This window comes from Xenia sp. Carnegie-2017, unplaced genomic scaffold (genome assembly GCF_021976095.1).
Source record: "Xenia sp. Carnegie-2017 unplaced genomic scaffold, XeniaSp_v1 HiC_scaffold_20, whole genome shotgun sequence".
NCBI classification, from domain to species: domain Eukaryota; kingdom Metazoa; phylum Cnidaria; class Anthozoa; order Malacalcyonacea; family Xeniidae; genus Xenia; species Xenia sp. Carnegie-2017.
Window position 1 is genome coordinate 5658357 of NW_025813483.1, and position 27343 is coordinate 5685699.

Sequence of the window (27343 nt, forward strand, 5' to 3'; positions counted from 1 at the left end):
GGGGTACGCAGGGTGCGGTCGTGGGGAGCAATTAGTCGAGTGGACTGCGCATGTTCGAGCGCATACGCAGGTGATTTCTCTATTAAATTGTTACTAAGCGTGCTATTTACTTGTAAATTAATACTAGTAAATGTAGTTGATCGTTGCCATGACCATGAACTATGGCAGCTGGTCAGGTCGACTGCGCATGCTCATTGATACTACGCATGCGCAGATGATTCATCTGAAAATTTGTGTTAGAGCGAACTAATTACTCCATAATCGGTTTTAGTACATACAATTGGTCGTTGCTATTACCATGAACATGAAGATTTGGTGCAGTAGACTACGCATGCTAAGATTAATTCTTAATTAATTTGTGACGGAGCTAGCTCTAAAATTGTTGCTTATAAATGCGTTTAGCATATTTTCTATCAAATATTTTTGACACAGATGAGAACACGTTCACCAATGAAAGCACGAATGATTCCAAGCATGTTGACCACGATAAAAGCTCTAACGAGGAACATGCTCCAATACAAAAACAATCCGTTAATAACACAAAGTCTACTGAAGATTTGTTCAAAAGAAATATCGATGAATCACATATACAGTTTGGAAGCTCGTTAGCTCACGTGTTATAAAGTAGTGGAACTGTTCATGATGTTGTTGAAAATGTGTAAAATAACTACCATGCAGCGTCTGTATGACGATACATGCACCATCGCCCCCACTGTGGGACGAGACCATTGGACAACACCCCCCCTTTCTTCTCGTGGTCTATATTGGCGGAAATCTGAGGCCATAAATCCCTACGTGGAAATCGGGTGGAAGACAATTTGTAGTAGTTCAAGATGAATTTCCAATGTTTAGGACTCTTCTTTTTCCTTTAAAATGGTCTTAACAAAATCTTATTTGCGTTACGTCGAAGCTGGAATCTTTGGCGTAGTGGGAAGTGCTAGAGCTAATGTGTGTCTTGTTCAAAGTGGCGAGAAAAGACGTGAAATTTGCCGCGCGATTGTTCCTGCACTAGAAAATGTATACATTTGGGACGCTAGACTCGGCGAAAAAGTATTTGAAGAGAATTGTTGAAACCTTTAAACAATGTTAGATTTTCCACTATTTAAAAGTGTTTTTATGATATGCTTATCTAAATGTCTAGGTGAATGTCTTACAAGGTAACAAGAGCGAAGTGACATGTCTCTGCCTCAGTCCTGACTCTGAACATCTTGCTGTTGGGTGAGTAAAACAACTTATCTAATTAAATAATTTAGCATTTCATTATGTCTTGTAACTGATGCCGGATATTTACTTCATCGTGGCTAATCAACACTTTCAACAGTAAAAGGTATGGTTGTAAGAAACACAAGGTCAGGCAATGGAAGGGGCTCAACCCCCCTGCTTATAAAAGCCAGATCCTGGACCTCTTAACTTATAAAAGCCAGATCCTACACTTCCCCTTGTATTCTGAAAGATCCTGATATCCAGGAAAAAATGCCAGTCAACCTGTACAGTATGTAATGTAAACAAAATGAAAATCATTGGTGTACATTCCCCACAAGTCCCAAACTATTTTAATTTCTACATCTTTGTTAGACTTCATAAATTATATCCCTTTGACAACAGGTAATAAAATTTGCCAATATAAAATAATTTTCCTTGCTTTTGAAAACTGAACAGCTTTTGATCTTAATGTATATAATAAAGTTGCAGCTGCTTACTGGGAGAAGAATGTAAAGCTTAACCTGCATACATGCACCTCCACCTGCAGTTTTTTTTTAATTTTAGGTATGGCGATGGTGTCATCAGAATTTGGAATATAAATAATGGTACATCCTCAGTGACATTTAGGTACATTTCCTGTCATGGAATAAATTTTTCAATTTGGTCTATAATCAACCATTTGTTTACCATCAGTACTTCTGATTTCCAATTACAAAACGGTCTAAAACTCATTTCAAAAAAATTTTCGGTAAAAAACAGTTAATATAACTTAGCAAGCTATTATAATATGTGTGCTAGGCACATCCACCAAAAATTTGCCAACTTCAAGACCCACAATGCATGCAACAAGGTATAAGAGGTATCCTGGAGAAGGTTACAACTTGTACAGCTGTTGCTGATGGTGCATTTTGCCCTATTTAGCATTTTGTTTGCCATTGAAACTTCTGTGTTCCAATCACAAAGCAGTTGAAAACTCAATTGAGAAAATTTGCCAGTAAACAAGTAACTACTTGAAGATATTTTTACACGCTCTCAACCAAAAGGAACAAGGAAAGTTCTTAAATTTCAGTCTACAAAATCAAAGAATGTTAAATGAACCTTAAATGCCTTGTAAATTTACACAGAAATTTCGGAAACTATAAGAATAGTCAATACAACCAGTGTTGTTCCTAAAAATATAGTATCGAGCAGTGACATACTCAGTGACATACTCACACTATTGCATTACTGTGGAGTGAAGGGTAGACTTGTGTTTTTGTTTAAAAATTATTAATTCTGGTGAATGGATGTGTATCAGCACTAATGTTTTCAAAGATGCCAAAGCAGCCATCTTCATTAAGCATTTTCTATTCTTGCCATATCTTGAATGAAAGATTAAAAAATTATATCATCTTTTGTTTCATTTAATTTGTTGTAGTGGTCACAAGACAGCAGTTACAGCTCTTAACTATGATTATACTGGTGTCAAATTGGTGTCTGGATCAAAGGTATTCTTTAATTGTTATTTTTATAACACTTAAATCAATTGCCATAAATGGTGAAGGGTAGTTGATAAAATGTAAACAATTCATTTGTGTTGTTTTCTACTAACACTATAGGATACAGATGTGATTGTTTGGGATATAATTAATGACTCAGGAATGTTCAGGTACAATTATGATCATTTAATGTTATACAACAAGTTTTTTAAAATAAACATGTTTCAACATCTTATGATGCCATCTTCAGTATAATGAAGAGTATTATGTATGTGATGAATATAAATAAGGGAAATATGATACAGTGATACAATTTATACAATTATGAGTAGATTATATATAAATATTACAATGAAATAATGATTAAAATAAATGATGAGTGTATTTATATGAAGGTGGCATCATGAGATGTTGAAACATGTTTGCTTTAAAAAAACTTGCGGTATTCATTAAATGTGCATTATCAATACTACTTTTATGCAGTTATGATTATGTTGATATTCCAGAGTAAGGTATTTCTCTTTACATGTTTTTTATGTTATTGACTTTCTAAAAGAGTTGGGGGTGTATGTTACTAATTGAGAGTGGGGAGTATGACTTACTAACTGAGAGTGGGGAGTATGACTTACAAACTGAGAGTGGGGAGTATGACTTACTAAATAAAAGTGGGAGTATGACTTACAAACTGAGAGTGGGGAGTATGACTTACAAAATGAATGTGAGGAGTATGGCTTACAAAATGAGTGTGGGGAGTATGACTTACTAAATAAAAGTGAGAGTATGACTTACAAACTGAGAGTGGGGAATATGACTTACTAAATAAAAGTGAGAGTATGACTTACAAACTGAGAGTGGGAGTATGACTTACTAAATAAAAGTGGGAGTATGACTTACAAAATGAGAGTGTGAGTATGACTTACAAAATGAGATGAGGTATGACTTACAAAATGAGAGTGAGGTATGACTTACTAAATAAAAAGGAGTATGACTTACAAACTGAGATATGACTTACAAAATGAGAGGTATGACTTACAAAATGAGAGTGGGAGTATGACTTACAAAATGAGTGGGGGTATGACTTACAAACTGAGTGGGGGTATGACTTACAAACTGAGTGGGAGTATGACTTAAAATAAGAGTGGAGTATGACTTACAAAATGAGAGTGAGGTATGACTTACAAAATGAGTGGGGGGTATGACTTACAAACTGAGAGTGGGAGTATGACTTACAAACTGAGAGTGGGAGTTTGACTTATAAAATAAGAGTGAGTATGACTTACAAAATGAGTGGAGTATGACACAAAATGAGAGTGGGAGTATGACTTACAAAATGAGAGTGGGGAGTATGACTTACAAACTGAGAGTGGGGAGTATGACTTACAAACTGAGAGTGGGGAGTATGACTTGCAAAATGAGAGTGGGGAGTATGACTTATAAAATAAGAGTGAGGTATGACTTACAAAATGAGAGTGAGGAAATGATGACTTACAAAATGAGTGAGTATGACTTACAAAATGAGAGTGAGTATGACTTACAAAATGAGAGTGGGGAGTATGACTTACAAAATGAGAGTGGGGAGTATGACTTACAAAATGAGAGTGGGGAGTATGACTTATAGAATGAGAGTGGGGAGTATGACTTATAAAATAAGAGTGAGGAGTATGACTTACAAAATGAGAGTGAGGTGTGACTTACAAAATGAAGTGGGAGTATGACTTACAAAATGAGAGTGGGGAGTATGACTTATAAAATAAGAGTGAGGAGTATGACTTACTAAATAAAAGTGGGAGTATGACTTACAAACTGGAGTGGGAGTATGACTTGCAAAATGAATGTGAGGTATGGCTTACAAAATGAGTGTGGGGTATGACTTACTAAATAAAAGTGAGTATGACTTACAAACTGAGAGTGGGGAATATGACTTACTAAATAAAAGTGGGAGTATGACTTACAAACTGAGAGTGGGAGTATGACTTACTAAATAAAAGTGGGAGTATGACTTACAAAATGAGAGTGTGGAGTATGACTTACAAAATGAGAGTGAGGACTTACAAAATGAGTGAGTATGACTTACTAAATAAAATGGGAGTATGACTTACAAACTGAGAGTGGGGAGTATGACTTACAAAATGAGAGTGAGGAGTATGACTTACAAAATGAGAGTGGGAGTATGACTTACAAAATGAGAGTGGGGAGTATGACTTACAAACTGAGAGTGGAGTATGACACAAACTGAGAGTGGGAGTATGACTTAAAATGAGTGGGGTATGACTTACAAAATGAGAGTGAGGAGTATGACTTACAAAATGAGAGTGGGGAGTATGACTTACAAACTGAAGGGAGTATGACTTACAAAATGAGAGTGGGGAGTATGACTTATAAAATAAGAGTGAGGAGTATGACACAAAATGAGAGTGGGGAGTATGACTTACAAAATGAGAGTGGGGAGTATGACTTACAAAATGAGAGTGGGGTATGACTTACAAACTGAGAGTGGGAGTATGACTTACAAACTGAGAGTGGGGAGTATGACTTGCAAAATGAGAGTGGGGAGTATGACTTATAAAATAAGAGTGAGGAGTATGACTTACAAAATGAGAGTGAGGAGTATGACTTACAAAATGAGAGTGAGGAGTATGACTTACAAAATGAGAGTGGGTATGACTTACAAAATGAGAGTGGGGTATGACTTACAAAATGAGTGGGAGTATGACTTACAAAATGAGAGTGGGAGTATGACTTATAGAATGAAGTGGGAGAATGACTTATAAAAAAAGTGAGTATGACTTACAAAATGAGAGTGAGGATGACTTACAAAATGAGAGTGGGGTATGACTTACAAAATGACTGTGGGAGTATGACTTATAAAATAAGAGTGAGGAGTATGACTTACAAAATGAGAGTGAGGAGTATGACTTACAAAATGAGAGTGGGGAGTATGACTTGCAAAATGAGAGTGGGGAGTATGACTTACAAAATGAGAGTGAGGAGTATGACTTACAAACTGAGAGTAGGGAGTATGACTTACTAAATAAAAGTCAGGTATCGCTTTCTAAATACTTATGAACTGAGTGTAGGGGTATGATTTCCTGACTTACAGTGGAATATTTAAACTGAGGTCTTACCACCTACATACATACTGTACGTATGTTGTAAAGCTTAGAAACTACGCATCATATGACAGAAATGTCAAAGTTAGCGAGATCTTTATTATACAGCAATGTTTGTTAAGAAAGAGATAAATGATGTGTATGTATGTATGACCACAATGTTCTTAAATTTGTTATTTCTTCAGACTTAAAGGTCATAAAGGAATGGTGACTTGTTGTCGGTTTCTTCATTTTCAAAATGTTCTTATAACTAGGTAAATATAGAAAATCTATTTTCATCTTAAATGGCTTTGCTGGTTTATATTTAATGGTTTTGCCTTTCCTAGTTCCAAAGACACTTTCGTGAAATTTTGGGATCTTGATTCACAGCATTGTTTTCTTACCTTGGTTGGTCATAAAACAGAGGTGAATGGAACCTATGAATTTGTTGTTATGATAGGATGTAGGAGTTGTCTACCCTTCACTTTCCGTAAAAGAATAAGGATGAATACTTGGCTAGAAACAGGGATTTAGGAACAGTAATAAAGTCACTGTAATGTACATTTTTTTAAGGTTTGGGGCTTTGTCGTCGTCAAGAATGAAACAAGGTTAATTACTGGTTGTGCTGATAGTGAATTGAGAGTTTGGAAAATTGAGTACAAAGATGATAGAACAGAAAGACGCGAAGACACGAGAAAACGAAAGACAACAACGCAATCTAGCGAGGATGGTGTAGGAGAAATAGAGGTACATAAAAGAGGTGTTTTGTGGTCATTTCTCGGCGTTGTCTTGCATGATGCATTAGGGATAATTGTGGATGCTACTTAAATTCAGGAAACCAAAGGGAAAATAAGCGTTTTTGAGATCTTTAGTTGCAATGCGTGTATGACGTAATATTAGGTTTGTTGGTGGATGTTTGTGTGTGTATTAAGAATGTTGATGGATATTTGTGAGGTAAATTAGGACTATTGGTGAATATCTGTGAGGTATACAGTATTAGGAATGTTGGTTGATATTTGTGCATAGGATTGTTGTTGATTTTTGTGAATATTAGTATGTTAGGTTAAATTAATAAAATCTCTAATAAACTTTGTGTTTATAATTTGGCCATCTGCATTAGACCTGTCGCCACTGCATCAAGCATTTAGTCTTGTTTTAAATTCATAAGTAAATATTAAGTTCTAGTTTGAACTCGGATTTCAACTTCTATATTTCGAATTTCAATAGGAATTGCTTTCGTGTACAATGATTGGCTCTGTCATGAGAAGCTCAATTGATCGCGTTGTGTCGCTGTATTGCGATCTTTCACGAGCTTATATTGGTTGTCATGTACGTACGTTATGTAAGAAGTTTTTATTTGGGATTTGGATTGTAAAAAATTGCTATGGAGGTGATGAACATTATGTGACTAACTCTCAGGTTTATGTTACAACCTAGTATCAACTATAAATGGGTTTTCTGATTGGATTAATCAGACACTAATGATAAACATTAACTTTTCGTTCTATATAATTCTAAACATTGTTGTATTTCATTGTACTATTTAAAACCCTAGAAAATAGCAACGCACAACTTTCTAAGAAGTGGGTTTGGTATTCAATTATGGAAAAGAAAATATTTAATTTACATATCAATTTTGCTTCGGTCACCAAGAGTCGTGTTGACATCTTGAGGGAATATTCATTATAAAAGCAACTGTCTGAGTAATTTTCGTGCAAATTTTACAAACCCAGCAGAAAGTCTTGCAGTAGCAAATATTGCTCGGTTTCAATGGAAAAACTCCATTCTAACGTCGACCATAGGTTGCCAATATTCATTTCTTGATAACCAAGTTGAGAATGTAGTATTTTACGTATGTCTAAAACATTCACGGTTACGAATGAATTTTACAAAATATAATCAATATTTCTTATTTCACGAGAGGACTAAAGAAAAGATGTGCTTATGTGAAGATAATTTTTTTGTTTAGGGTGCTAATTCTACGTTAGAAATGTTTCGTATTGCATCAGAAGACGAAATAGAAAAACGCTTGGCAAAAAGACGAAAAAAGATTTTAAAGAAGCAAAGGTTGTTGACTTTGAAATTTTAAAACTGTAATCAAGCTTTTTTATTGTCATACATGTAATATTTTTTACCATTATTTATTCCTAGATCACAAGGATTGGAAGCCGACGAGCTGACGGTTAGATAATTTTTCTTACGTGAAATTTGTGTGCAAAGAATTTTGACGAATCAAAATATACGTAGTTTACGCTAAGACATCACAATCTTGTCTCGTTTCTGTAACATTGTGATATTTCTCTTTATTTGTGAATACTTCTTATATATATTATGTCAAAATCCTAGAGCATATTTGGTTTTGTTGCTCGAAATGAAATAGATTTTGAAAACGTAGAAACAGAAATACGTAGGAAAGAATCAGATATGCGTTGTTCCAACATTTTAATTGTGTATTTGTGCACTATTTGTCTTATTTTTGAAACATCATCTAACATTACTTTTATTTTATCAGGTTTCTGAAAACGTCTTAGCCACCGTCGAAGACGAGATTATTAAATTACCCGATGTTAAAGCGACCTCAAAGATAAGGTAAAATGATGTATGGAGTACAAACATTGTAATTCGCTTGTGTAAGTCAAGCGTTTTGTGTGAGAGAGAGAATTTTTTTGGACTTGCTTTTCTCAACGGATGTTTTTTCTTAAATATAACACAGAAAAAGTTTATCGTTATTTGAAATTAATGAATGTTGGTTTCTAACACTTTCATACATGCAATATTTTAAAGCAGTTTTGTAATGTCAATTTTAAAAATTGCTTGTTCAAAATGTCGAAATAAAAAAGTTATTTTTAAATAATATTTATGATTCAAAAGTCGTTTCTAGTCCTCCTCGTACATACGTACATACGTCGTTCATGCACTTGTCTTGTTTTCCCGCCATTATAAAATACAAACAATGTTTTTTTTTCTTATTAGGTCATTTGACTTTGCATTGAATTTAAATACTGATCTAAAGGTATCTCATTATTTTTGTCCGCGATTTTATTTTATATTTGAGAAGTATGGATGTGTTAAATTGATGTTTCTGTATAATTCCAAGTGTTGTTAAATAGTCATTTTGAACGATGAGAAATAGTCTTTCGTCATTTTTTATCATCTTATTTGATTGTACATGTAAAGAATGCGTAGTATACTGGATACTATGGAATTAGTTGCATCCACTTGAAATAAGAAGTTTTTTAAATTTCTACAGATTTCATTATTACTACACAACAACAGCGTAGAGTTTCATGTCTTCAGTGAAGAAAAGAAAGATTCAACTAATATACTTTCCATAAAGACACCTGGTCATCGTAGTGATGTAAGGTATGTGGCTACGTAGATCTCAATAAATCTGGAATGTGATGACAATAAGTTAAAGTCTAAAATCTCATGTGCCTTTTGAAGCGTCATACTGTAACAGCTCACTTCATCTGATTGACCCCTAAGACCAAATGTATTTTTAATTTACATAGCGATTCAATGGTTAGAAATAATTGCATGTGAGAAAATGATTAATTTTCTTGTGTTGTTGTTATTTTGGTTTCATCTACATATTGTAGTATTTTTCACTTTAGCACGAAATCTTAAATGGAATGGATGACGCATTTTTTTATTTTATAAACTTCACCCTTGATTTAGTTGATTTTTAGCTGGCTTTGTTACTTTAGGACTTTGTCATTCAATTCTGACGATTCCTGCATCCTCTCTGGCGCAGCTGAAAGTGTTAAATTGTGGAACAGGTACAATAAACAGATTTTTAAAGTTGTGTATGGGTATTTGCTTGTAATTTCTTTAACTAAAACATACAATGATGCATATTTTTTAAAGTTTTGTCAAGTTATACCAACAGGATAATCATTCTTTCTGCTAGGAATAAGGTTCGACTAATTTCAAATAGGGGAGGGAGAGTGAAAGAAATCAAAGTTTACTAAAAAAAACATTATGCAAGGAATTAAAATAGCGTTCTAAAGGATGTAAAATTACCGTAACAGACTTACATACTCTACGCTATCATTGTTTGTGGGTCGAAAGAGTGACTGTGTCTATGTCAACCTGTGATGATATTTCTAATAAATTTATAGATTGACTCAGAAATGCGTCAGAACAATGTCTTCTGGTTATTGTCTAAGTTCGTTTTTTGTACCTGGTGACAGACACGTCATTGTTGGTACTAAGGTATTCAGCATTAGTGAATGTGACTTTATAAAGTAATGAGACAATGTAAGATGTTGACCCTCTAAATTTCCTTTACAGGCTGGCAAACTCCAAATATTTGACGTTTCGTCTGGTTCATTGCTTGAAACTCTGGACGCACACGATGGTGCTATTTGGTCGTTGTGTTTAGCTCCCGATAATGTAAGTGACTTTACTTCATTTTAAAAACATATTTTTGGTCCAGTCGTTGGAAAGCAACATTTTTGACAAAATTTGTGGACTGCCACGCCCTTTTTAATAAGCTTTCTTTCGGTTATTTCTCTAACAAAAATATTAACCATCTTTTTGTTGGCAAACTTAAGTTATTCTCCTGCTTGTCATTTTGTAACTCCTTGAAGAGACAAGTGACGTATGCTTCACTTCTCTCCCCCCTCCTATCGTCAGAGGGAGCTCCAGACTGCGTACGTTCATCTAGAAATGATGATTTTATCAATTTCTAGACGCTATTCGCCTCAGGAAGTGGTGACAAGGATGTAAAATTTTGGGAATTTGATTTGATTACGGATGAGAACTATTCAACGACCAGGTATTAAATAATTTGCATGTAAAGCAACGTTTGCACTCAACGTGATTTTTCTCACTCTTTTAACATTGTAAGACAAAAAATGTCCATTGTCTGTCGGAGAAAAAACAACTTCATGTACTAATTCTGTTGAAGCTTGTGTTCTAAAGTTTTTTCTCTTGTTTTTCTTGTGCATTTCATGATGTTTGTAAAGAAAAGTGGTTAAATGTGACCATCCGCTTTTGTTTGTTCAATCTTTGTTGAAGCTTGTGTTCTAAAGTTTTTTCTCTTGTTTTTCTTGTGCATTTCATGATGTTTGTAAGAAAAGTGGTTAAATGTGACCATCCACTTTTTGTTTGTTCAATGTTTGTTGAAGCTTGTGTTCTAAAGTTTTTTCTCTTGTTTTTCTTGTGCATTTCATGATGTTTGTAAAGAAAAGTGGTTAAATGTGACCATCCGCTTTTTGTTTGTTCAATCTTTGTTGAAGCTTGTGTTCTAAAGTTTTTTCTCTTGTTTTTCTTGTACATTTCATGATGTTTGTAAAGAAAAGTGGTTAAATGTGACCATCCGCTTTTTGTTTGTTGAATCTTTGTTGAAGCTTGTGTTCTAAAGTTTTTTCTCTTGTTTTTCTTGTGCATTTCATGATGTTTGTAAAGAAAAGTGGTTAAATTTGACCATCCACTTTTTGTTTGTTCAATCTTTGTTAAAGCTTGTCTTCTAAACCTTTTTCTCTTGTTTTTCTTGTGCATTTCATGATGTTTGTAAAGAAAAGTGGTTAAATGTGACCATCCGCTTTTTGTTTGTTGAATCTTTGTTGAAGCTTGTGTTCTAAAGTTTTTTCTCTTGTTTTTCTTGTGCATTTCATGATGTTTGTAAAGAAAAGTGGTTAAATTGACCATCCGCTTTTGTTTGTTCAATCTTTGTTGAAGCTTGTGTTCTAAAGTTTTTTCTCTTGTTTTTCTTGTGCATTTCATGATGTTTGTAAAGAAAAGTGGTTAAATGTGACCATCCACTTTTTGTTTGTTCAAACTTTGTTGAAGCTTGTGTTCTAAAGTTTTTTCTCTTGTTTTTCTTGTACATTTCATGTTGTTTGTAAAGAAAAGTGGTTAAATGTGACCATCCGCTTTTTGTTTGTTCAATCTTTGTTGAAGCTTGTGTTCTAAAGTTTTTTCTCTTGTTTTTCTTGTACATTTCATGATCTTTGTAAAGAAAAGTGGTTAAATGTGACCATCCACTTTTGGTTTTTTAATTCTTTGTTGAAGCTTGTGTTCTAAACTTTTTTCTCTTGTTTTTCTTGTGCATTTCATGATGTTTGTAAAGAAAAGTGGTTAAATGTGACCATCCACTTTTTGTTTTTTAATTCTTTGTTAATGCTTGTCTTCTAAACCTTTTTCTCTTGTTTTTCTTGTGCATTTCATGATGTTTGTAAAGAAAAGTGGTTAAATGTGACCATCCGCTTTTTGTTTGTTCAATCTTTGTTGAAGCTTGTGTTCTAAAGTTTTTTCTCTTGTTTTTCTTGTGCATTTCATGATGTTTGTAAAGAAAAGTGGTTAAATTTGACCATCCACTTTTTGTTTGTTCAATCTTTGTTGAAGCTTGTGTTCTAAAGTTTTTTCTCTTGTTTTTCTTGTGCATTTCATGATGTTTGTAAAGAAAAGTGGTTAAATGTGACCATCCGCTTTTTGTTTGTTCAATCTTTGTTGAAGCTTGTGTTCTAAAGTTTTTTCTCTTGTTTTCTTGTGCATTTCATGATGTTTGTAAAGAAAAGTGGTTAAATGTGACCATCCGCTTTTTGTTTGTTCAATCTTTGTTGAAGCTTGTGTTCTAAAGTTTTTTCTCTTGTTTTTCTTGTGCATTTCATGATCTTTGTAAAGAAAAGTGGTTAATTGTGACCATCCGCTTTTTCTTTGTTCAATCTCAGCTAAAAATTTTCTAATTGTATGATTCAATATTGTCTAATTGGATTATGTATTTCGTTGTACAATTGGGTGATTCATTTTGTTTTATATTGTTTAGTCAAAGATTAAGTATTTGTCGTGCACGAACGTTAAAGATGAATGATGACGTAATGTGTGTAAAGTTCAGGTTAGTTGTTCATATATTCACCTTGGGGGGGAGGGTATACGTACTTATGATCTTTCATTTAATCACGTGCCAACCTTCTTTGCAGTCCAAATCAAAAGTTTATTGCCGTGGCTTTGCTTGATTTTACAATGAAAATTTTCTTCACTGACACATTGAAGGTAAGTTGTTAAATATTTTTGTACGTTGTTGATGATATTGGATAGCAGTTGATGGTATCGGATAGCAGTTGATGATATTGGATAGCAGTTGATGTTGGATAGCAGCTGTTAGATTATTTTCATTTCTTGCTGTAGATCACTTTAAAGATGACTCCTTGTACGAAATTCTCCCATTTTTTTTCTATGAATTACGATAAAAATGCACTTTGAGTTAGAACTGTTTCCTTTTCCTACAAAAAAATTCACTAAAAAATCCACTTTTGTAAAAAGAAGGCGATATTTTTGACTTTAAGCAAGTTACTTAACATTGGATTAATGTATGCTTTCCATCAACGTTGTAATTTGATTTACAGAAGTCTCAAAAATTTAACTGAATAAACATTTTTCTGCCCATTTATCCTAATTACTTTTGTATTCATTCTTTAAATGTGGTTACTTTTCCCGCGTCGTTATTTAGTTCTTCCTATCCCTCTATGGTCATAAATTACCTGTTGTTACCATGGATATATCAACGGTACGTATGACGTGTGTTTCATATGACGTGTGTTTCAAAGTATCCATGTTTGACTGTCGTATTTGATAGCAGTGGATTGTGTTTGTGAGAAGAACCCTTAGCCTACGTCATACATTTTGTATACGTCACTTCCGTTTTAGCTGTCGCATAAATTATACTGTTTTTTTTTTAAGTTTACACGAACGGCTTCCAACTCTGTTTTGATATCATGTTTTATAATATGTTTTTTCTTTTTGGTCGAAAGAACTTTACCACATAAAATACAAGAAAAATACATATACACAACAGATACATTACCAAGCTGTAAATAAGTCATTTCGCAATAGCTTTTCGAATTACATATTTTAGAAATAAAACTACAAAGTGGATGAATTTTAAATTATGCATTAATAGTTTATGTGACAGTTCAAAAGAATTTAAATTTTGCTGGATAAGCTTTTCTTCAATGTTGCTTTAAACCCAAACGAGGAAGTTTAGGTTTGTGACGTAAACTAAGGAATTATAAAATGAGAGATGATTATGAGAATGTAATGAAAATTAATTTGAAACTTTTAAAAAGACGTACATAATGTCAACTACGTATGACCGTGTAAATTTTTACCAATTCTCTGTTGTGAAAGTGTAGAGCGTGTAGCAGTGCATCTCTTGACAACTTTGCATTAGTGAACGCTTTTCAATGGCGTCGTTATTTATTTTTGAAACTTTTCTCAGTCTTTGGATTCGTATTTTTGTCATCCTTGATTCATTTTTTACAGGATAACGTTCTCCTCGTTTCTGGTGGCGTTGACAAGAACATTAAAATTTGGGGTTTGGATTTTGGTGATTGTCGAAAATCAATATTCGCCCATGATGACAGGTACGCACAATGTAATTTTAAATGACAGATACGCAATTTTATGATAGTAATATATGATAGCCTGAAACGGTCGATTATATCCTTACTATACACTCGTATCCTATGTACATCGTCATTATACCCTATTAAACCCTCTTACCCTGATTACATCATTGTTTCGTCATCACCATACCTCGTACGTCTATAACATACTAGTAAGCCACGTCCTCAATTGTTTTAAACATAGATTTCCTGCTTATTTTTTACCCGCATGTTATCAACATTACACCCCATAATACCTACATGTACTTTCATTGTATATTTATATTCTCATGTTATCGATATTACACCCCACAATACCTACATGTACTTTCATTGTATACTTTATATTCTCATGTTATCAACATTACACCCCACAATACCTACATGTACTTTCATTGTGTACTTTATATTCTCATGTTGACAACATTACACATAGTAATACCTACATGTACTTTCGTTGTGTACCTTATATTCTCATGGTATCAGCATTACACCTAGTAATACCTTCATGTACTTTCATTGTATACTTTATATTCTCGTGTTATCAAAATTACACCTAGTAATACGTACATGTACTTACATTGTGTACCTTATATTCTCATGGTATCAACATTACACCTAGTAATATCTACATATGCTTTCATTGTATACTTTATATTCTCGTGTTATCAACATTACACCTAGTAATACGTACATGTACTTACATTGTATACCTTATATTCTCATGCTATCAAGATTACACCTAGTAATACGTACATGTATATTCGTTATTTATATTATAACAGCTTTAATCTTCTTTTAGTGTCATGGCCGTGCAGTTCATGCCGAAAACTCATTATTTCTTCAGTGCAAGTAAAGATAAAACGATAAAATATTGGGACGCTGACAGATTTCTTCATGTTACGACCTTAGAAGGTCATCATTCAGAAATATGAAGTCTTGCAATAAGCCATGACGGCGAGTTTGTTGTAAGTGTCAAGTATGGAAGGTTTTACATAATGTTAAACATAAGTTTGCTTGATATGAATGAAAGAAAAACGTTATTATCAATAAGACTACAATTTACTCAAGAACAACCCTTATTCTTAATACTCCAGTTACACATGCATTGTATTTTATCTTATAGAGCAGTGGGTCACATGATAAATCGTTAAGACTCTCGGAACGAACGGACGAACCGTTGTTTGTCGAGGAGGAGAGAGAAATGGTACTATACATAGATCTGTTGCTGGAGCTACAAAAATATGCATATAGTACCTGTACTTTCAATGTTTATTTTAATTTTTCTATTTAGGAGAGGGAAGCAGCTTACGAAGAAAGCGCCGTAACAGGAGTAGAAACAATTGTAAGATTCTTTTTACTATGTAACATGAGATATGCATGTCCCATCTTGAGCCCAACTACTCTGTATTTGTTATATACTTTCACTATGGAAAATATCTTGTGGAAGTTGCATTTATTGCACTAAATAAATTCATTTATTTAAACCATGATGTTGTTTAGATTCCAGGTGAACAAGACACAGAAGCTGTTAAAGCTGGCAAGAAAACTATCGAGACGATCAAAGGAGTTAGTTTTGTTTTTGTATTAGCATTGCAAGTTAATTTTATTGGTTTTGTGCCCAGTCCTCCCTGTAGTACCTGAAAGATACCTCAAAATTATACAGATATATCGAAAACTGTAGTACACCAAAGACATGTGAAGACTGTGCATATCTGAGGCCAAGTGTTTAAACTTACATTGAGACGGAGTACTTGGAGGATATCATAGTAGAATATAGATATTTGGAAGATTATACAGTATGATTGGGATACTTGGAGGATATTACAGTATAATATACAATATACGCCTGGAGATTACTATGTTGATGTTTGTTCTCTTATCTTTTCATTAGGCTGAAAGAATCATGGGGGCCATTGAATTGTATAAGGAAGAAAGACAGAAAGAACTTGAACATAAAGCGAGTCATGTGACAAAAGACAAAACGGTAGGTTTTTTATTTCTTGCTCTGCACATCTACGAAATGTTTATGTTATACGTATAGACAATCTTAAATCTTAAATGAAAGGTTTGTTATTTCTTGCTCTGCACATCAACAAAATGTTTATGTTGTACGTATAGACAATCTTAAATCTTAAATGAAAGGTTTGTTATTTCTTGCTCTGCAAATCAACAAAATGTTTATGTTATACGTATGGACAATCTTAAATCTTAAATGAAAGGTTTGTTATTTCTTGCTCTGCACATCTACAAAATGTTTATGTTATACGTATAGACAATCTTAAATCTTAAATGAAAGGTAGGTTATTTCTTGCTCTGCACATCAACAAAATCTTTATGTTATACGTATGGACAATCTTAAATCTTAAATGAAAGGTTTGTTATTTCTTGCTCTGCACATCAACAAAATGTTTATGTTATACGTATGGACAATCTTAAATCTTAAATGAACAATGTTAAATAACCATAACCGGCAACATCACAAAACTTTCCACTGTTATTAAAGCCTACCTGTGAAACTACCACCAATATTTTCTTACTCTTTGATTTGGACCACGCCCTGCATCGTTATTTAACCCTACCCATGAAACCAACAATAATATTTTCCTGCTCTCTAATTGGGACAACGCCCTACACTGTTATTAAACTCTACCAATGAAACCACCATTATTTTCATACTGTCTAATTGGGACCACGCTCTGCACTGACCTACCCATGAAACTACCACCAATATTTCCACACTCTCTAATTGGAACCACGCCCTTCACCCTTCACTATTGTCTGATTTATACAGAAAATCCCAGTTTCGTTTTTTACACAAGTTCTTTTTGTTCTCACATACATTTTCTTTCATTTGAACAGCTTCCAAAGCGCGCCATTCATCCGATTCTTGCTGCCTTTGGTAATGTCAGTGTAAGTTTACTATATCTTCAATGTTTCCATTTAAGAACAACATGAAGGCCACGTGATACAAGATGAAAGTCACGTGCATGTTGAACATGATTAATGTAGATATTAATGTAATGTTAAGATTGCAAGATTTACATACGTACGTACGTAGATAAGGAAAAAATGGATGAGATGGCTTTACATTTATAATGACTATATGTTTGTAAATGTAGATCATCCAGGTTGGTATAGTCCTGAGAAGGACTGTTTTTGTTGTTGTTGACTGACGTTTCGACAACCCTAGCGGTAGTCATCTTCAGAGTCGAATGTGGAGTAAACGTCAGGTTAACCGTATTTGTTATCTGGTTCTTACGTAACAATCTGAATAGCCTGTTGTGTGTTTACTTTATTACGATCATTTGGACGATAGAGCGAACAACTTGCTAACGACTACATACGTTTTGCAAGCAACGTCAGACGCATACGGCAACAACTCTGGTTCAACCACCGCTGTAAGTACCCGTTGAACAAACAAGAGGCTATTCAGATTGTTACGTAAGAACCAGATAACAAATGTGGCTAACCTGACGTTTACTCCTCATTTGACTCTGAAGATGACTACCGCTAAGGTTGTCGAAACGTCAGACAGCAACAACAAAAACAGTCCTTTTCAAGACTATACCAACCTGGACGATCTACATTTACAAACATGTAACGATACTCCCGGGTTCAAACCATTTACTTTATTTATAATAACTCTAGAAAAAATGAGAGTTAAATGTAAAATACACAGGATTTGTAATAATGAAATAAAATATCTTGACCACGAAGATGGAGGCCATAAATATTGTTGTTCTACGATTGAATGCCTGTCTATGTCAACCTCCTTTTCCCGGACCATAAACTTACGATGTTTGTAAAATATTTTTTTCTTCTCACAGCCTGTACATTATGTACTTCTAGTGGTGAAAAAAGTAAAGTCAAGGTAAGGTTGAAGTATTGTAAAGAGCAGCAAATTATCCCGCGAAGAATTGTTGTTTTGTACTAAAAGTTAATTTAGAGCATTTTAAAGGTAAAGTATGGCAAAGTGTCTCGTTTGAGTTACTAAAAGAATGAAATATTAAGTGTTATTAGAATACAATAGAGAGGTATCTTATGAAGCAAGTGTTTCTACAAAACATTTAAATTATTTAATTTCAGTGAACTTGAAGAATCATTGCTTGTGTTACCGTTTGACTATGTTATTGATGTACTGAAACTTCTTCTTGAGTGGATTAAGGTAAAGTGAAATATATTTTGACTCCTGTGTCATTAGTTCACATGGTACAGGTTTCGTTTTCAAATTTTGCTCATCCCAGATGTACGTGATTGTTTAGAAAGGTTGGGAAACAGAGTTAAGTTGTCGATGTCTGTTCTTTCTGCTGCGGTAAGATTAAGACGTAATTTTGTTAATGGTTTCGATCGATATTTTTCTCAATACGTCTGTCTTTAAATCATTTTCTAAGAATTTCATCATATTCCTTCAGTATTGCTGAATATGTGATACAATTGGTGAATTACCTATGTACAGTGCTGGATATTTTTCATTTTTTTCATATTTTGTTACAATAGAATACATCACAACAAGATCATATCCACTCCTAAACTACTGCCAGTAATAGACTCTATCAGATCACATTGTCGTAGCCGAGTTCGCGAAATGAAGGTAGGAAGTTGTACGTTTAATAAACCGCAAATATCGCCAAATTTCTCCCGTAATTTTACCATGCGCTATACGACCGTTAATTTATTCGTGGTAAATTTTGTCGACACTTTAATGACTGTAAACTAAACATGTAAAAGTTGTCAATTCTGATTGGTTAAGAGCAATTAAGGCTTTCTTTCACAACACAGTGCCAACCTTAATACCGAGTTTGGCTTTGTATTAAAAAGGTTCATAGAATATTCTTTAATGTATTAACAACAGAAAAAAGTATGTATTTAGAAACAAAAATATTCAATAGTAAGAACATTTCATTTTTCTCTAGTTCTTTAAAGTTTGCTAAATTAATCGTCTTGAGTTTTTGAATTTTGTACTTCAAACTTCCACAGATGACTTTTTAAATTATATTAACTGAACAAAAACGACTTTTCAAATCAACTGAACTGGACAAATGACTTTTCAAATTATATGAACTGAACAAATTTTCTTGAATTTTTACATCGACTTCGATAAAATTATGGCACACTTGTAATGATTGCTTTATCTTTAGGATACTGTTGGATTCAATTTGGCGGGACTACAGTTTATTCAAAGACAGCTTGAGAGTCGTGACGTCACATTCTTTGGCGAAACACGCGAAAGACTGGGACAAATAGGAAAAAAGAAGAAGACGATTGTGAGGAAATTTCGATGAAGGTTATTTTGTTTTTGATACTTTGACAACTAAAACGATTGTCTTCTAAAATACACAATGGCTGCGGTTGATTTCTGTCTATAGCCATCCTCGAAGATCTCCAACTCAAACTGTACCCCTTGAGGGACACGTAAAATCCCCGTGTGCCCTTTAAATTACAATTTTCGTGATCAGCAGACGTTTTAGTTTTGCTTGATTCAGCAGTTATTGATATTGGATCAGCCTTAAAAGCTATAGAAAGGAATTTCGTTCTTGGTTTTTTTTTGACTAAATATTGGGCTAGCCAGACATAGATAATCAAATGAGTCTTTTACTTCTATGACATTAAAATACATTTTTCGCGCCTCTAATTCTAGCTCCCAGCTACATAAATAATCTTACAGCAAACTGATTTCAGAAAAGTTAAATATAAATGAAAGTGAGATCATCAAATTCAACATCACAACTATCGGTGAATACCTCCATCGAATGAAAATATAGAATTAATATAAGTTATTACATTACGTAAATTGCATATTTCCCAGTTATAAAAAAGTAGAGTGTCACAAAAATTAAGGGAGTAATTCCAACTATAAACAGGAAGAAATAATGAATCGATTAACAATTATCAAGCAATTCACCATCTACAATATTTATAAACAAAAAATGTATTTTATGAGTTACCAAAATGAATACAGAAAAAACTGCATCCTCATAAGGCAAAGCAGTCTTCTGGTTATTTCAGCATTCAACAAAAGGGATGTAAAATTGTTATGGTTCTTCTAAGATATGGATTTACTCTCATGAAAATGACCCAACAAACACTTCACTCATTTTAAGGAGATTTACAACTTCAGACTATATAGATTGCAAACGTACTAATCTCATATACAATGTAAAAGTTCCATACAAGTTTCTTATAGTTAACAGAGAAATTGTTCCAGTAAATAAATGACTATTGAAAACTTGAAAATAGAAATGTTTGTATTGAATATTATCAAGAATATATTTAAACCTTATTTATATACAACTGTTGTTGTTTGGACTTTTGTGTAAATTTTTTCCTTAATTCACGTAGCCACAAATCCATTTCATCTTTCTTCTATCTCGTTGTAAATTTTCTCAAACACGGAAGCTTTTTTAGCAACTAGCAATATAAAGCTTCAATGTTAATTTCTATAGTATTGCTCGTTCATAACAATCTTTTGTTTTTTCGTACTCTCCCATATCACTGTAAACCAAACCCAGATTGTTGTACGTTGTCGCGATATTAACATTGTCAGGTCCAAATGCTTTCGTTTGAATTTCTATTGCTCGTATGCAAAAATGTTTTGCTTTTTCGTACTCTCCTATATTACTGTAAACAAAATTCAAATTGTTGTACCTTATCGCAATTTTAACATGGTCAGGTACAAATGCTTTCGTTTCAATTTCCATCGTTCATTCATAAAAATCTTTGGCTTTTTTGTACTCTCCCATATCCCTGTAAACAGAACCTAGATTGTAGTAGGTTAGCGCAATATTAACATAGTCAGGTCCAAATGCTTTTGTTTCAATTTCTATTGCTCTTTCGTAAAAATCTTTTGCTTTTTCGTACTCTCCCATTTGTTTGTAAACCAAACCCAGATTGTTGTACGTTGTCGCGATATTAACATGGTCAGGTCCAAATGCTCTCGTTTGAATTTCTATCGCTCGTATGCAAAAATGTTTGGCTTTTTCGTGCTCTCCTATCTTACTGTAAACAAAACCCAGATTGTTGTAAGTTGTCGCAATATTAACATGGTCAGGTCCAAATGCACTCGTTTGAATTTCCATCGCTCGTTCATAAAAATCTTTTGCTTTTTTGTACTCTCCCATATCTCTGTAAACCGAACCCAGACTTTTGTATATTGTCGCGATATTAACATGGTCAGGTCCAAATGCTTTTGTTTCAATTTCTATCGTTCGTTCATAAAAATCTTTTGCTTTTTTGTACTCTCCCATATTACTGTAAACAAACCCAGATTGTTGTACGTTGTCGCAATATTAACATGGTCAGGTCCAAATGCTTTCGTTTGAATTTCCATCGCTCGTTCATAAAATCTTTTGCTTTTTGTACTCTCCCATATCTCTGTAAACAGAACCTAGATTGTTGTATGTTGTCGCAATATTAACATGGTCAGGTCCAAATGCTTTCGTTTCAATTTCCATCGTTCGTTCATAAAAATCTTTTGCTTTTTTGTACTCTCCCATATTACTGTAAACAGACCCTAGATAGTAGTAGGTTGTTGCAATATTAACATGGTCAGGTCCAAATGCTCTCGTTTTAATTTCCATCGCTCGTTCATAAAAATCTTTTGCTTTTTTGTACTCTCCCATATCCCTGTAAACAGAACCTAGATTGTTGTATGTTGTCGCAATATTAACGTGGTCAGGTCCAAATGCTTTCGTTTGAATTTCCATCGCTCGTTATAAAATCTTTTGCTTTTCGTACTCTCCCATATTGTAAACAAACCCAGATTGTTGTATGTTGTCGCAATATTAACGTGGTCAGGTCCAAATGCTTTCGTTTCAATTTCCATCGCTCGTTCATAAAAATCTTTTGCTTTTTCGTACTCTCCCATATCCCTGTAAACAGAACCTAGATTGTTGTATGTTGTCGCAATATTAACGTGGTCAGGTCCAAATGCTTTCGTTTGAATTTCCATCGCTCGTTCATAAAAATCTTTTGCTTTTCGTACTCTCCCATATTTTGTAAACAAACCCAGATTGTTGTACGTTGTTACAATCTTTACATGGTCAGGTCCAAATGCTTATGCTTCAATTTCCATCGCTCGTTAATGAGAATCTTTTGTTTTTTGTACTCTCCAATTTCCCTGTAAACAGAACCTAGATTGTTGTATGTTGCCGCAATATTAACGTGGTCAGGTCCAAATGCTCTCGTTTGAATTTCCATTGCTCGTTGAAGAAAATCGTTTGCTTTTTCGTACTCTCCTATATCCTTGTAAACAGAACCTAGATTGTTGTATGTTGTCGCAATATCAGCGTGGTCAGGTCCTAATGCTTTCGTTTCAATTTCCATCCCTCGTTCAAAACAATCTTTAGCTTTTTTGTACTTTCCCATATGACTGTAAACAGAACCTAGATTGTTGTATGTTGTCGCAATATGGGCGTGGTCAGGTCCTAATGCTTTTGTTTCAATTTCCATCGCTCGTTCATACAAATTTTTTGCTTTTTCGTACTCTCCCATATATTTGTAAGACAAACCAAGATTGTTGTATATTGTCGCAACATTAACATGGTCAGGTCCAAATGCTTTAGTTTGAATTTCTATCGCTTGTTTGTAATAATCTTTTGCATTTTTGTACTCTCCCATATTCAGGTAAACCATACCCAGATTATTGTACGTTGATGCAACATTAACATGGTCAGGTCCAATTGCTTTTGTTTGAATTTTCATCGCTCGCTCAAGAAAATCTTTTGCTTTTTTGTAATCTCCAATCTCCCGAAGCAAACCACCCAGCTTGTTGTACGAATATGAAACGTCCACATGATTGACGCCTAACGCTCTAGTTTGAATTAATATTATTTCCTTAAGTACATTGATGGCCTGTTTATATTTGTAAAATTTTTTTAATACATTTACAAAGTAATTGGCAATTTTCAAATTTGTTTCAATTTGTTTTGATGATTTTACATCGATCAACTTATTTAGGAAATGTTGAAATGATGAATTTGTTAGGAATTTAATTAGATGTGGAATTATTTTGATTTCATCTTTTCTGCCTTCAAAATGATTTAGTGCCCAAGCGACTTGACAGCAAGTAGAGACATCTTAGTCAATTATTTTCTTTTGTTTACTGCAAAGTCTGCGATTGATAATTTATGATGGCTTCATGTACAACGCAGTGCAGGCGGATGTCGTTGTTTTCCGTTTGAAGAAATAAAGAACAATGCTTTAATTGAAGGCATATATCTTCTGCAGACTTATGTGGATCAATGCTTTTAATAAATTGTATGATAATATCTTGTGGTAACGGATCGAAAGATATTATCGAGAAAAGACCAAAAATTTTTTCCAATAATATCGATTCTTCAGTACTTTTTTGTACTGCCAACTCAACAGTTTTCAATAAAGTTGATTTACCTCCAGAATATGCTGTATTGACCTTTTGAAATGTGGCATCCATGCTCTGTCGCTCTCCTTCATTCAACTTATCGAAATATTGCTCCCACGTGAATTCAAGATTTGCACTTTTTACACTACCTACGTAGTAAGCAGCAATTGCCAGGACCAATGGTTGACGATCTAATTTTTCTGACAAATTCTTTAAAAACTCTTCATCATGATTATGAATATCGGTATAGACAGATAGAAGTTGACGACATTCTTTATCATTCATACCATGACTAATTGAAATGTGTTTGTTTAGATTCCCATCTGGTGGTATAGCGTCTGTATTTTGAACAGTTACTACAATTTGTCCATTTTTCCAATTATGATCACCAACTTGAGGTAATAATGGATAAATTTTATCAAGTTTAACCACGTTATCTACAACAATCCACCATATTTTCCAAGATTTCAGTTTTTGTGTCAGCAGGAAATGAAATTGTTTGATTCTGTCTTCGCTGCTTTCTATCTTTTTTAAAATATTTTCAATAAAATGTTCATTGATGTTCAAACGTTGACAAAGTTCATTATAAGTTTTTAAGAGAGAGTCAGCGTCTTTTCCTTCGAGTGTCATAACAAATGTAGTTTTATTTTCCCAGTCAACAGAGTTAAACATTTCGTCGCAAATTTGTCTAGCTAATTGAGATTTACCACTGCCAGGATTTCCAGAAATATAGTAATATGTTAGTTCATTATTGTTAGTACTTCGCAAGTTATTCAGATCTGCTGTGATTTTTTTAAGTAATTTTGTACGTCTAACAACATCGTGATTTGGTTTGCAAGGAAGTACTTGAAAAGAATCAAATCTGTTTCGTTGACATTTAATTTCATTAATTTCATTGAATGAAAATCCTAGATCATGAAACGAATTTTCAATATCACAAACCATTTTGTTAAATTTGGTATCAGATACTCTTCCAAAATTATTATGAATAAACTTGTTTCTAACAATACGAAGTGCATCAACTGCAGAACTAACTTTTGTGTTAACTTTTGTTCCTATTGAGTTGGAAAACAATATTGCTGCAAATAGTGTTGTGCAATCCCACTTACTGGTGTCACCATCTTGAAAAGTTTGAAGAATATGTTTATCATGAGGTTTCTTTTTTGTTTTTTCAATATTGAACAACTTTTGACCACTAACGTTTGTATTTTCCCATTGTCCAAGAGATTTTTTGTAATGTTTGTCCCATTCTTGGATAAATAAATCAGCAAGTTTCTTTTCAACGACATTTGTAAGTATTTCTTGTATAAAGTAGTTATTCCTTTTTTCTCTTGACTCCATCTATGGATCATAAAATGATCATAAGATGAGCACTAATTATTTGTAAATACAATTTATGGACAACTGAAATAGTTGAAGATTGAGTTGGTAAATTTCCATTTGTACATGAAATTGGTTAACCAAGTTGGCAGAGGAAACACAGAAAAGTATTTCTGTGGCAGTTGAGCAAGTTGTTGAAAACCTTTATAAAACATAATCTTAAGTTTAGCCAAAAGCAATGCAAGCAGTTGGTCTATAAGTTTGTTTGCAAACCAATCTGAGCTCTACCAATTAAATCAATCAATCAATTTAAGGGAATTTGCCTATCAATCAAATTCATGTTAGAGGAAAAGTTAAAACGTTTTTTCTAATTTATCTATTTCGCATCATTGCATGTATTACGCTTTTATAAAAAAAAACAAAAGTGCTTGTGCTTTGTTTAGAGAAGTTGTGAGTTCTCCCAAAGGTCTCCATAGTGCAAACAGTAAATTTGTAAAAATCTTTTATAAAGCAACTATCTACATGCGGTATAGGTTATTTTATTACTCCACAGGTGTTGTCATTAATAAATGTAGTTTGTGGAATTCAACATAATAAGACACACGACCAGTTTTATTACTATGAAATATGTGTAAAATAAGAATAATGTAATATTAAAGAAAACATGACCAGTTTATCCACAACAGTATCAACAGACGCACATTAACTGTGTTGCATCATCCTAACCATTCTGAATGCGTTTGAACAAAGATTTTTTATATAAAGTTGACACAGACTGCGTACAATCGGTATAAAATAATTACGAATATTTGTTGCAATTAATCATTCCATATAGTTATCTAAAGCAAAACTTTATCGATAATGCAGTTGCACTATACACTATATGAGTGTAAAAGTTTTGGTTATATTAAAAAAAAATCAATATAATAATAGTATTTACATTGATTTATATTTAGCTGTACTAAAGGTCTTTAAAATCTGGTTTGTTTTCTGTTGGCGATGCAGAATATGCATCTTCAACATGAGATTTGAATGAGACGTGACAAATGAATAAAAAATGAAACATATTTCAGGTTCCATACAGAAAAACATTAGGAATCAGCACATTTAAAACTGTGTGATGAGTGACGTGTCACTATTTGACTAAATCTGTTATTAATCTTATAGCTTTGCTATGTGAATATAATTTGAGACAAACTATTGAAATAAATCGGAAAAGATTAAAAGTTTACATTACTAAATCGTTACAAATGCAAATTTATTGAAAAATCCCATTAGAATCAACAAATGTTATCCATATAAAACTTATACGTAACGCGGAAGTGACTTTATTACAAATTTTCCTTGACATAAAGAAATAATTGATAAATGGACATAAAATATTAAATCCCAAAATTAAAATACATTATAACAATGACAGGTAAACTTTAAAATCAACATACCTTCACAAATTGAGAAAGATTAAAAAGATGCAACCAACTATATGATGTCTTTGCTTTTGCTTGATAATACAGAAATTGGAATGTTCACGAAATGTTCAATTTTAATCACCTGCTGTTTTTATTGTAAAATATTGAATTCTTTTCATAGCAGCGAAACGATAAAATTGGCAATGCAAATTTTGTAGCTAGATAGCTGACTTTGCGACACTATGTGCATTTTGAAAAAATTTGGTATCAAGCCATTTTGCTTAGTGGCTATAAAATGATAAAAAAAATTAGCTAGCTTATAGACAATGACCATTAAGATGAAGATAACTGGAACACTACCTTCTGATTGTTTTGATGCCAAAAATTGCGACTCTGGACACGTGTGTAATGTTAGGGTAAATAAGATAACGTTCCAGTGAGAGATTTTGAGCTTATTTGTCATGCCTTTAAAAAGAAATTTTGTGATTTCACTGTGATAAAATCCTAATCAATCAAGTGCAAAAAAAATGCTTAAAGACAGAGCTCAAAACAAGATTTAATATTAACGTTAAGTGAAAATTATTGGATTTAGGAATTTGGGATTGTTGAATTAGTTTGTGGTTAGAAGCAGAGTTTATGGAGGTTATAGGAATTTGGTTATGCGTGAGAACAATTAAGTTTTTATGATCAAGAATAAATTTGTAGGAATTTAAAATCAAGTTGTGAAGCATGAATTACAGTTATGACTTTGTATTGTAAAGATATCTGATATAAGGAATAGAATAGTGAGGCTTAATTAGCAGTTAAGAGAAGTTATTCATGGTGATGGTCATGGTGATCATTTGGTGGTGTTGGTCTAAGTTGTGGTGTTAGTCTTAGTCTTTTATCTGTCTTAATACAAGTTTTTGTTTTAAGGTTTAAGTGGTAGTGCTGCTGTTATTAAAGTTACTCTTGGTGTAGTGTTACTTTTAGTGATAGTGTAGTGTTGGTATGATGATAGTTTTGGTCTTTGTGTTAGAGTAAGTGATGGTCTTTGTTTTAGACTTAGTGCATCTGTTCTAGTTTATTTTATGTTTGTTTTGATAAAAATGAA

At 33.3% G+C, this 27343-nt stretch overlaps 2 protein-coding genes, 1 long non-coding RNA gene and 1 pseudogene across 3 annotated transcripts in view; 2 read left to right on the forward strand and 2 right to left on the reverse strand.

Moving 5' to 3' along the window:
- The window catches only part of LOC124441553 (WD repeat-containing protein 3-like), a 77368-nt gene extending 56901 nt beyond the window's left edge, over window positions 1-20467 (forward strand). Inside the window, exon 31 of the mRNA XM_046992029.1 lies at window positions 19802-20467. The gene's annotated coding sequence lies outside the window, so the exon portion shown is untranslated. The remainder of the gene's footprint in view (window positions 1-19801) is intronic.
- LOC124443349 lies at window positions 804-19795 on the forward strand (annotated as a pseudogene).
- Window positions 20468-22194: 1727 nt separating the features above from the next.
- Window positions 22195-24751, reverse strand: LOC124441557 (the record flags this gene model as incomplete). The annotated part of the gene is made up of 2 exons (XM_046992033.1): window positions 22195-23055; window positions 23516-24751. Coding segments are annotated over 2 exons (2097 nt in total), but the record flags the coding sequence as incomplete, so codon positions are not given.
- A 51-nt stretch (window positions 24752-24802) lies between these two features.
- On the reverse strand, window positions 24803-26415 carry LOC124443362. Its single transcript, XR_006947637.1, has 2 exons — window positions 26284-26415; window positions 24803-25043 (listed from the first exon to the last, which is right to left on the reverse strand). It is a non-coding gene; the product is annotated as an uncharacterized LOC124443362 (long non-coding RNA).
- Window positions 26416-27343: the final 928 nt, after the last annotated feature.